At 42.0% G+C, this 12,512-nt stretch overlaps 1 protein-coding gene across 1 annotated transcript in view; it reads left to right on the top strand.

Moving 5' to 3' along the window:
• The window catches only part of LOC139266790 (kelch-like protein 29), a 494,463-nt gene that overhangs the window by 396,215 nt on the left and 85,736 nt on the right, over positions 1 to 12,512 (top strand). The window contains exons 9-10 of the mRNA XM_070884383.1: positions 1,714 to 1,896; positions 8,248 to 8,428. Of these exons, the coding sequence (XP_070740484.1) occupies positions 1,714 to 1,896; positions 8,248 to 8,428 (364 nt within the window). The remainder of the gene's footprint in view (positions 1 to 1,713; positions 1,897 to 8,247; positions 8,429 to 12,512) is intronic.

The following is a 12,512-nucleotide window of genomic DNA, read 5'->3' as shown; positions in this document are numbered from 1 at the left end:
GCTGTGCGTCAATCGGCAATAATTTTGGCCTCCTGGCCTTGGACGCCCACAACTTTTTGAACTGTTTGATACTCATCAGGGACTGGCTGACCCCTGTGTCTAGCTCCATTGATACTGGGATGCCATTGAGGAGCACATTCATCATTATCGGTGGCATCCTGGTATATGAACTGTATATGTGTTCCACATGAACTCGCTGCACTTCAGCTTCCAGCGATTTCCCCCACTGTTCATTTGGCCTCATAGGGCTTACATCGGGCCCGTCCTCCTCGTACATCAACCTGGCTGCAGGCTTCCTGCACATACACGCCAAGTGACCGCTGACGTTGCAACTTCTGCAGGTATATTGCTGATACCTGCAAACTCTGGCTGTGTGTTTGCCTCCACACCTCCAACATGAGCCATTGTTGGAAACAAAAGGTCCATTACCAGTCGATCGTCTCTGACTGTCTCTGTAACTGTCCTTAAACGCACCATTGACAGGTGTTGATGGCCCCATTACTGGCCGCATTGTCCCTTGCGATGGCATGAATCGCCGTTCAGCTAGCCATTGTCTCTGTTGAATTTCCCCTTTGGGTTCGACTACATGCTCGGGCATGTCCGATTGCCCCTGTCTGCCTGGAGAACTGTGTGCCACGTTAACAATGTTGACTCACTGTCCATTTGCTGCATTTAAACCAAGATTTTTGTCAAACATCATTCTGGTCTCTTCCTCCCCTGAATTAAATGTCTGAGCCATCAAAGCCGCCGTTTCCAGGGTCAAGTCTTTGGTCTCAATCAGTTTCCTGAAAACTCCAGCGTGCCCGATGCCCTCTCCGCTCTGCATGCATCTGGGAACTTACATAGGCTCGCCAGTCGCCGGAGGTCTGCCACGAAGTCTGGAACGCTTTGCCCTTCTCGCCGCCGGTGCGTGTAAAAGCGGTGTCTCGCCATGTGCATGTTGCTCGCCGGTTTAAAGTGTTCCCCGATCAACTTACTGAGCTCTTCAAAAGTCTTGTCCGCCGGCTTCTCTGGCGCTAGAAGGTCCTTCATCAGGGAGTACGTCCTGGATCCACAAACTGTCAGGAGATGAGCCCTGCGTTTGTCGGCTGAATCCTGTCCCAACCATTCCTTGGTGATGAAACTTTGCTGTAGTCTCTCAATAAAATCGTCTCAATCATCACCAACACAGTACCTCTCGTCTGTACTGCTAGTGGCCATGCTCGCGTGGTTTAAATCCCAGTTTCTCGTCGCCAATAATATGTCCTTACTATACAGTATAAATGCACACGAGGCCCATACTTGAGAGAAGGTCACTCTATGACCAGGAACCTTTATTCGCCAGCACTGAAGTGGAGAAGATGGGTGGAGCTTCCCCTTTTATACCTGAAAGTGCAGGTTAGGAGTGCCTCTCACAAGTTCACCACCTAGTGGTCAGTGTTCTCACGGTGTACAACTTAGGTCAGTTTTTCATGGATTACAATGACTGTAGAATACATGACACTCCCTAACAGCACTGTGGGAGAACCTTCACCTCAAGGACTGCAGCGGTTCAAGAAGGTGGCTCACCACCCACTTCTCGAGGGCAATTAGGGATGGCCAATAAATGTTGGCCATGCCAACGGTGCCCACATCCCATGAATGAATTTTTAAAAAGTTAAGCACTTCTAAACCTTCAAGCAGGGATGCTTTGTTTTTAACCCATCTTATTTTTTGTGATGTTATATTTTAAAGGTGTGGCTGAAGTAATTGTCCTGGTTGGTGGTCGTCAGATGATTGGGATGAGCCAAAGAGATCTCACAGCTGTCAGCTGCTTTAACCCACAGAACAATAAATGGTATCCATTAGCCAGCCTACCATTCTACGACAGGGAGTTTTTCAGCGTTGTGAGCGCAGGAGACAACATCTATTTATCAGGTAAATGTTGCCAGTCATTTATTTTATTTCACCTTTTTGTCGGAGTACCTTTGCGACATAGAATCAATAACATACAAGTCAAACTATAAAATTGTAAGTATGGAACAAGCAAAGACCATTCAGCTCGTATGCCTCCAAGTGTACCTTCTAAGTAAGGAAAAGTAGAAAATTGGACCAACAGGTTAATGCAAATCCGACAACACAGTTAAATAATTCCAAAGTTGCTTAGAAAAACAAATCCATGACAAAATGTCAATGCAATAATAAGGATAAAATGCCCAGTGGGGTCTGCAGTGGGATTGTGAAACTCTCAGCCCTCTTCTGAACTTCAGTCAGCCTAAAGATTGTTCCTGATTTTAAAAAAAATATAGGGCTCTGGGGAAAGAGCAGTGAGTGGGACTAATCGGATAGCCTTTTAAAGAACTGAAATAGGCACAAATGGCCTCCTCCTGTGCTGTAAGATTCTATGAAAATCTTATCAGCAGAAACAACTCTGTGCTGGAAGTGGGAAGAATATACTAGAAGTTTCAAAGGAAGAGTTTTAGTTGTGGCTTGGACATTGCACCTTGAAACAACTTAAAACAGTCCCTAAAAAACCTCTCATAAGGCTGCTAAATCTAAACAGGACAGAACCACTGTCCCCAAAACACCATACCTGCCTTTTGCCTTTATAGGTGCAGACTGACCTCTCGCAATCTTAGATTGCTTTTGCGCACTTCACTTTATTTCTCTCCAAGCTACTCTGGTAGATGTGTGAATGTACCACACTCGAGCCAAGCTCAGATTCCAAAATTGACGAATGAGATTCATTAAATAAATTAAACAAGAAGGATGCATACAAAACAGCACATGTGTTTGTCCAATGACTGCAGGTCTGAACTTTTAAAACTGCAGCTGTTTGTGGTATTTTGGTTTCCGCAAATTGGCTGTTGTATTTGTCTGTATAACAGCAACTACACTACAAAAGTAATTCATTGGTTGTAAAGCACCGTGGGACATCCTGAGGACATGAAAGGGGCTATATAAATGTAAAATTGCTTGTTCTTTCATACTGCATAATTATTCCTCCAATATTTCATTTCCAGATTCACACCTCCAAAATAAAGTCTTCCCAGTTTAATACTGTTTAGAAACTAAAGACAAAAGATATCTGAAATCCAGGCATGGTGGTGCTGAGTGGCTATCTTTGCCCTTCCCCAGCCTTAGTTTTACATTTACAGTGCACATTTGCTGCTGCATTATCATTCAAACCCAACTTGTTTATTAATGTCCTTCAGGGAAGGAATCCTGCTACCTTTACCCAGTCTGGCGTACACATGACTCCAGTCCCACACTACATGGTTGACTCATAGGCCCCTATTTTCCACAATAAAGATTTCTGGCATCCACTTTCCTGTACGTACGTTTTTCTCACCACCTGGGGGTGGAAAATAAACACTGGCAAAGCCCACATCCCAAGAACAAATAATAATAAATATTGTGTGTGTGTACACAAAAAGCTAGTTCTGTCTCTCTGCATCTTTATACAATGACAATACCATGGGATTTATCTCACACACACTAACATACTCTTAAACCCAATCTTTTATTTTTTGTTGTTTATAAAATGTGTGGTTTTCTCATATGACAGGGCATTTAATGGAATATGTACTATTTTGCATCTTCAGGGCTAATGATAAAGTTTGACATCATTTAAATTCATATTTTCATTATATCCACCATAAGCAGTTCAGAACCATATTTGAAGCATCTAATGCAAAGGTTGTAATAATGTAAACATCGATCATACGCAATACAAATAATTAACTTTTATTGCACAGGATGCTTTATAGAGCTTTTATCACTTCATGCCGGGGTCCACTGGCATACTTGTTGGCTCCTTTAGCAGACTTTAATTGCTAATATAGCGGTGACACCAATACATATTTCATTGATTTCAGCCGTTAGAAGAGTGTGCAATGGCTCTGTTTCTTGAGTCTGGCTGTCAAAGCAAAAGATACATAACTGCAATACCTTGAAGAACGTGTGTCATTATAAATTAACTCTGTGGGATATCAGTGACTATGTGATGAGACACATTTCTTTATCTTAAGAGGAATTCTCGATAATAATAAAGGCTTAAGCCAGTTTCTTGACTGATAACAGCCTGTAATTAAAATGGTTTTCTAAAAAAAAATAATTTCATCTCAAATAAATGCGGTCAAGACATTATTTCCTGTTTTATCATCACAAACAGCTATAGTAGAGTGTGTGTTAACTCCTGAGATATTATTGCCAGGATATATATTACTAATCAAAGTAGAATGTTTAACAGTCCTGAAATCCCTGGTGTCATGGAGGATGGAATGCCTGATTACTAACCTAGTGTGTTGGGGGGTGGGAGGGCGGGAAGGACAACCAGGAATTTGGGGTAGAACCATCTGCCCCACTCTACATCAAGGGGGCCAGTCTGGAGGAGATCCAGTGCTTCTCTGGGTACCTTCCCCCCAGCTCGACCCTCTGATAGACCCAATGGATCATAGGCCTGCTAAGATCAGTAAAAGGTTTCATTATTGGCCAGTGAGGTCCAATCTTACTCTGAAGGGCCAGTAGCTACACTTGGAGTAAAAGTCTACCAATTTTGTCTTTTGACTGGGACACTGCGCCTTCTGGTAGGCATGTTGGGGCAGGAACCACTGACATGCCCTTGCTTGTACAGTGCCCTCCCCAGTTATGCAAATAATTCCATTTGGTCTCCAACTTGAGACTAGCACCGATGGAGCAAACCATCAGAGATTTAAGTGCCAACATTATAGTTGAGAAATTTTTATTGGTCTCTTATGTTTTTTTCTAGGTTATCACTTTCTACTTTTTCAGTTACTTTTCACGAAATATATCTTCCAGTATCCAGTCAAGACACAATTTTTTTCCTCAGTAATTGACATTTCTAAAGTCCAAAATAATTTTTTAAACAAAATAAAACCATTTAAAAATTATATAATTTACAACAAATGACATTTATCTATTGAATTTGCCTTGTGTGTTTTTAATATCTTCTTTAAAGTTTTTTGCTTCAAGGCCTCAGCTTGTTTCAAAAGCTTAGACTTCAACCAGATATTTTTTTCTTCAGAACACTTGAAAGGAGCTACCAGTTACCATGTGTGGATTCTGAACACATGGGGGCCAAAATTGCCCCCCTTTTTAAAAGCCGTTACCGCCTCAAAGAAGCGGCAGCGGTGCAGAAAGGAAACACTGCTCGTTTGGCGAGGAGGGAGCGCCATTTTGTAAATTGCCCTCCTTTATTTTTTGGAGTGGTGTACGGGACCGCCCTGGCAGTCTTCCCGCCTCATCGGTCACAAGCCGACCCTTTACCGACTGGCAACGACCCCCTATCCGCCCCCGCGAGGGAAATTAATCCGTGGAAATTGCCCCGCAGGAGCTGGTGCCCCCAACAGCTTTCCCCGGTGGGAAGCTTCTTGTGGTTGGGCGGACTGCCGTGGCCGCCATTTTATTTTAATTGTCGGCCGACTCCAAAGTCGGACCGACAATGGCGGCCACGGGTTCGGCCCAGCCAACATGCAACCCGGCATCCACTCTTGGGTGCCAGGCTACTGGCCCGGCCGAAACCCTCCCAGGTGGCCCAGTGGACCTAACTGAAATAAATGCAGAGTTCACAGCAGCCCCTCCCCTTCAACTGAAGGAGAGGGACGTTGTGACGCATCAGCGCTGCACTGATGAGTCGGAGCGGCGGCCTCCCGGAACACCGCACCAACATCAAAAGATAAATAAAAACTTGAAAATCGCCGATTTGTAAATCTTAAACAATGGTAGGTGCGCCCTGGTTAGGGCAGAGGGCAATTTCGGCCCCAGGGTGTTGAGACAATTTCCCAGCATGCATCAATAGGCTTCTCTGAGTTGAAGTAGAAGGGTGCATAACTTCATCCTGTGAGGATTTGTGAGTTTAGTTGTTTCTTGAAAATCATTATTAATTAAATGAGATTATGTCTGTTGTTGATTTCTTTGTGGAACAACGAGATTGTTCTTCAACCGTACCCTTTTGGTAAAAGGCAGTGTCATAGAAACATGGAAAATAGGTGCAGGAGTAGGTCATTCGGCCCTTCGAGCCTGCACCACCATTCAATATGATCATGGCTGATCATGCAACTTCAGTATTCCTGCTTTCTCTCCATACTCCTTGATCCCTTTAGCTGTAAGGGCCACATCTAGCTCCGTTTTGAATATATCTAACGAACTGGCCTCAACAACTTTCTGTGGTAGAGAATCCCACAGGTTCATAATTCTCTGACTGAAGAAGTTTCTCCTCATCTCGGTCCTAAATGGCTTACCCCTTATCCTTAGACTGTGACCATTGGTTCTGGACTTCCCCAACATCGGGAACATTCTTCCTGCATCTAACCTGTCCAATCCCGTCAGAATTTTATATGTTTCTATGAGATCCCCTCTCATTCTTCTAAATTCCAATGAATATAAGACTAGTCAATCCAGTTTTTCTTGATATATCAGTCCTGCCATCCCGGGAATCAGTCTGGTGAACCTTCGCTGCACTCCCTCAACAGCAAGAATGTCCTTCCTTAGATTAGGAGACCAAAACTGTACACAGTATTCAAGGTGTGGCCTCACCAAGGCCCTGTACAACTGCAGTAAGACCTCCCTGCTCCTATACTCGAATCTTCTCGCTATGAAGGCCAACATGCCATTTGCCGCCTTCACCGCCTGCTGTACCTGCATGCCAACTTTCAATGACTGATGTACCATGACCCAGGTCACGGTGCACCTCCCCTTTTCCTAATCTGTCACCATTCAGATAATATTCTGCTGCCTTGTTTTTGCCACCAAAGTGGATAACCTCACATTTATCCATATTATACTACATCTGCCATGCATTTGCCCACTCACCTAACCTGTCCAAGTCACCCTGCAGCCTCTTAGCATCTTCCTTACAGCTCACACTGCCACCCAGCTTAGTGTCATCTGCAAACTTGGAGATATTACATTCAATTCCTTCGTCCAAATCATTAATGTATATTGTAAATAGCTGAGGTCCCAGCACTAAACCTTGCGGCACCCCACTAGTCACTGCCTGCCATTCTGAAAAGGACCTGTTTATTCCTACTCTTTGCTTCCTGTCTGCCAACCAGTTCTCTATCCACGTCAATACATTATCCCCAATTCCATGTGTTTTAATTTTGCGCACTAATCTCTTGTGTGGGACCTTGTCAAAAGCCTTTTGAAAGTCCAAATACACTACATCCACTGGTTCTCCCTTGTCCACTGTACGAGTTACATCCTCAAAAAATTCTAGAAGATTTGTCAAGCGTGATTTCCTTTCATAAATCCATGCTGACTTGGACCGATCCTGTCACTGCTTTCCAAATGCACTATTACATCTTTAATAATTGATTCCAGCATTTTCCCCACTACCGTTGTCAGGCTAACCAGTTTATAATTCCCTGTTTTCTCTCCCTCCTTTTTTAAAAAGTGGGGTTACATTAGCTACCCTCCAATCTATAGGGACTGATCCACAGTCTTTAGAATGTTGTAAAATGACCACCAATGCATCCACTATTTCTAGGGCCACTTCCTTAAGTACTCTGGGATGCAGACTATCAGGCCCTGGGGATTTATCGGTCTTCAATCCCATCAATTTCCCTAACACAATTTCCTGACTAATAAGGATTTCCTTCAGCTTCTCCTTTTCGCTCGACCCTCGATCCCCTAGTATTTCCAGAAGGTTATTTGTGTCTTCCTTAGTGAAGACAGAACCAAAGTGTTTGTTCAATTGGTCTGCCATTTCTTTGTTCCCCATTATAAATTCACCTGATTCTGACTGCAAGGGACCTACATCTGTCTTCACTAATCTTTTTCTCTTCACATATCTATAGAAGCTTATGCAGTCAGTTTTTATGTTCCCTGCAAGCTTACTCTCATACTCTATTTTCCCCCTCCTAATTAAACTTGCATCCAGGTGCTAGGAGGTCAATGAAAGCAGTCACAGAGAGAATACCTATCTTTAGGGGAGGATCATCTTCCCTCTGACAATTCAGCCAAGATTAGAAACTTGCTGCTTGTGACCAGAGTTTGCTGATTTTGTTTTAAATTGGACTTTATGAAATAATTTACAATGAAATAAATAAGGTATTGCAGTTTCCAAAGTCTAGGGTTCTTTTCAAACAGATGTATAATCTCTTTTATAGAACCATAAGCTAATTTATATCACATTTATTTTTTAATAGAGCAGAACTAGAAATTGTGGTAATAAAGTCTCTATAAAATTTGCATTGTGTTTCCTTTGCAATCAAGTAGAGTAGATTGCTTTTATTCTGGCACTGATGTCTGCTCACATTGTCCCAGGTGGCATGGAGTCTGGTGTCACACTCGCTGATGTCTGGTGTTACATGTCCCTTCTGGATAATTGGAACCTGGTTTCACGAATGACTGTCCCGAGATGTCGACACAATAGCCTGGTGTATGATGGGAAAATTTATACTCTTGGTGGCATTGGTGTCTCAGGAAATCTCAATCACGTTGAAAGGTAATAAAAAACACAACTGATCTGAAAATATGAATGAAATTTATCAGAATGTAATGAAAAAACAAGTAATGATGGATGAAATAATTCCTTGCTTTCAATTTGTTGTACTCTTCAAATGTTCAAGTACTTTAGGCCATCTCGCTTGATTTATTATTTCTATATAAATTTAAAATGTATCTGAAACCAGTCAAAAACATCACTGACGCCTGGAACTATTACATTTTCTGACAATGTTGTTATGGGGAGTCCTGGGAGTAATGTATGTTAAAAGTGCTCATTCTGAGCTAAAGTTATCTCTCAGTGGGTTGAATTCACAGAACAGGACTGGGAGGACTGGCTGCTGATGCGCCATCTGAAAATGTGTGCTGACAACCTTGAAAGATAATTTTACATTCTCGTGATCATTCACACTCATACTGCTGTGACAACTCACTTTAACCTCAGCAGGCGTCATTGCCAAGTTATGCTGGTGAATTCTACTCTTGAGTAGGGGTTACTCAGTTTGACTAAAAGCTCTCCACTGGAGTCAGGTTCTTAAAAACAGAAAACTGGAATGGCAGGCAGGAAAAGCTGCAAGGGCCTTTGCTAAGGTGAAGGTGTTACAAATGTAGACATCTTGCTTAAGTCAAGTAAGATGATCTCCTGATGTGGAGAAGTGTGGTGTGTGTGCTTTATTTTGTGTTATTACACAAAGACAAGTTGTAGCGCTTGAACTAAGTGAAAACGATCATAGCTGTTACTGTGGAATAAAGCAGCTTAACAATTCGTATTAAACCTTGCATCACCAAGTGTTTGCTCAGTCTTTTTTCAAAGAGATTGAAGAAGTACTCAAGTGAAAGATGCGAATATCTGATTCAAGTCAAAAATACTCCTGGGTTACGCTATCATACGAGTAGATATAGAGCAGTATGAGTCAACTCCCTGAAAACGTAAGACACTCAGGCCACTTACAGGAGAGACTGATGCCATGGAACCTGAGAAGGTATCTACAGCAGATCCAAACATGCAACAAGAAGCCTCTCGAGAATTAAAGTTAGTTTGATTTTAAACAAAAACAAAGTGCTGGAAACATAGGATTACAAACTATGTATGGCATAGAAACAGGCCATTCGGCCCAACCAGTCCATACCGACGTTTATGCTCCACTCGAGCCTCCTCCTGTCTTTCCTCATCTAAATCTATCAACATATTCCTCTATTCCCTTCTCCCCCATATACTTGTCTACCCTTCCCTTAAATACATTTATAGTATTTGCTCAACCATTCCCTGTGGTAGCAAGTTCCACATTCTCACCACTCTCTGGGTAAAGAAGCTTTTTCTGAAGTCCCTATTAGATTTCTTGGTGACTATCTTATATTGATGGCCTCTAGTTATGCTCTTCCCCACAAGTGGAAACCTTCTCTCCGTATTCACTCTATCAAAACCTTTCAGAATTTTATAGAACCTCTACTAGGTCACCCCTCAACCTTCTTTTTTCAAGAGAAAAGAGACCCAGCCTGTTCATTCTTTCCTAATATGTATACCCTCACATTTCTGGTCTCATCTTTGTAAATCTTCTCTGCACCCTCTCCAATGCCTCTCTATATCCTTTTCATAATATGGCAACCAGAACTGTACGTAGTACTCTAAGTGTGGTCTAACCAAGTTTAGCATAACTTCCCTACTTTTCAATTCTATCCCTCTAGAAATAAACGCTAGTGCTTGGTTTGCTTTTTTTATGGCCTTGCTAACCTGTGCTGCAACTTTTAGTGATATGTGTATTTGTACTGCGAGATCTCTTTGTTCCTCTACCTCACCTAGACTCGCACTCTCCAAGAAATAAATGACCTCCCTATTCTTCCCACCAAAATGTAAGACATCACGTTTATCTGTGTTGAACTTCATTTGCCAAATATATGCCCATTCTGCAAGTTTATGAATGTCCTCCTGTAATTTGTTGCCGTCCTCCTCAGTATTGACTATCCCCCCAATTTGGTGTCATCCGCAAACTTAGAAATTGGGTTTTTGATTCCAAAGTCTAAATCGTTAATATAAATTGTGAACAATAGTGGTCCCAGCACTGATCCTTGTGGAACACCTACCTTTTATCCCTACTCTTTGCTTTCTGTCTTGAAGCCAGTTAGCTATCTATTCTGCTACTTGTCCCCTCACTCCACATTCTCTGACCTTGTTCATTGATCTATTATGGGGTATCTTATTGAAGACCTTTTGAAAGTCTAGATAAATTACATCTACTGCATTACCATTGTCTAGTCTCTCTGTTACCTCTTCAAAAAATTCTATGCAATTGGCCAAGCAAGACTTTCTCTTTTGAAATCCATGCTGACTATTCATTACTATATTTTTGGTTCCTAGATGTTCTTCTATTTTCTCCTTTAGTAGGGATTTCATTATTTTTCCTACAACCGATGTTAAGCTGACTGGTCTATAATTCCCTGGACAAGTTCTATCCCCCTTCTTAAATATAGGTATTACGTTAGCTACCCGCCAGTGCTCTGGCACTACACCTTTTTCTAACGACTTATTAAATATGTGTCGTAATGTCCCTGCTATCTCTACCCTAGATTCTTTTAAAATGCGTGGACCAGGGGTTTCATCCTCTTTGAATTTGATTAGTTTATTAAATATATCCCCTCTTTTTTTATTTTAAAAATACTTATCTCATTACTAATCTCATCATCCAATGTCATGTCCAGCTGTTCTATCTCCCTGGTAAATACTGAAGCAAAATTATTATTTAATATTTCTGCCATTTATCTAACGTTACCTGTGGTATTAAACACTCGGCAGATCAGGCAGCATCTGGAGAGAGAACAGACAAGTTGACGTTTCAGGTGTAGACCCTTCATCACAATTGGAGGATATTACAGATGAACAGCATTTAAAAAGGAATAGAATAAAAGGGAGGGAGAGGGGACACACATACCCCCTGTATAGTGCTTGCATGGAAAACAGGGGAAAACAGGCAATAGGAAGCATAATGAGAGACCTTCAAGATGCAGAGAATGTACAAGTATCTCGTGGTGAGGGATGAGACGGGTCAAAATGGAAACATGACAAACTGGGAAATAAAGAAAGCAGGCCCAGAAGCCTGGGAGAAAATAAAAGCAGGTTGACCCAAGCACCAATCCATCCGCACACCGCACACACCCACAACGCTAGCACTTCCTGCTGAAGAGAAATTGGAAGGTATAGTTAAAATCTGAAGTTATGAAAATCAAAATTAAGCACTTTGCAATCCTCTGGCTTTAAGAGAAAGATAGATGTCATTCTTTGATCTTGCATTGATCTTGAGCAGAGCAGCATAGAAGGCCAAAGACAGAAAGGTCACAGTGGAAGTGATTCAGGTAATTGAAATGGCATGTTACAGGGAACCTGAGGTCTGACTTGAGCACAGAATGGAGATGATCAGCAAAGTGGTCGCATATTCTGTGTTTGATCGCCCTAGTGCAAAGGAAACCACATGTTGAGCAGCAACTACAGTATGCTAGTTAGAGGAAGTATACTTAAACTGCTGTCTCATCCAAAAGGAATATTTGAGGCCTTGGCCAATGGTATAGGAGGAAGTGAATGGGCAGATGGTGTATCTCTTGAGTTTCCACTGGAAGGTGACTAAAGTAGTGGACAGTGGAATGTCTATGATTTTTATTTATATGGAGTTCCAGAATGCTTTCAATAAAGTCCCTCTTAAGAGACTGTTTTCAAAAGTTGAAGCTCATGGAATTGAGGGCAAATTAGGAGATTGGCTGAGCGGCAGGAGACAGAGAGTAAGGATAATGGGCAGCCGCTCGAATTGCCAGAGTGTGACTAGTGGCATCCCACAGGGATCTGTGTTGGGACCTTAACTATTCACCATATTTATTAACGACTTAGATGATAGGATAGAAAGCCACATATCCAAGTTTGCCGATGATGCAAAACTAGGCAACATTGTAAGCAGTATAGATGGAAGCGTAACATTACAAAGAGCTATTAACAAATTAAGTAATTGGGCCAAACTATGGCAAATGGATTTCAATATAGGCAAATGGGAGGTCATCTGCTTTGGAGCTAAAAAGGATAGATCAGAGTACTTTCTAAATGG

Source organism: Pristiophorus japonicus, chromosome 7 (assembly GCF_044704955.1).
Source record: "Pristiophorus japonicus isolate sPriJap1 chromosome 7, sPriJap1.hap1, whole genome shotgun sequence".
Classification (NCBI taxonomy): domain Eukaryota; kingdom Metazoa; phylum Chordata; class Chondrichthyes; family Pristiophoridae; genus Pristiophorus; species Pristiophorus japonicus.
This window is presented reverse-complemented; position numbering and strand designations above follow the sequence as displayed.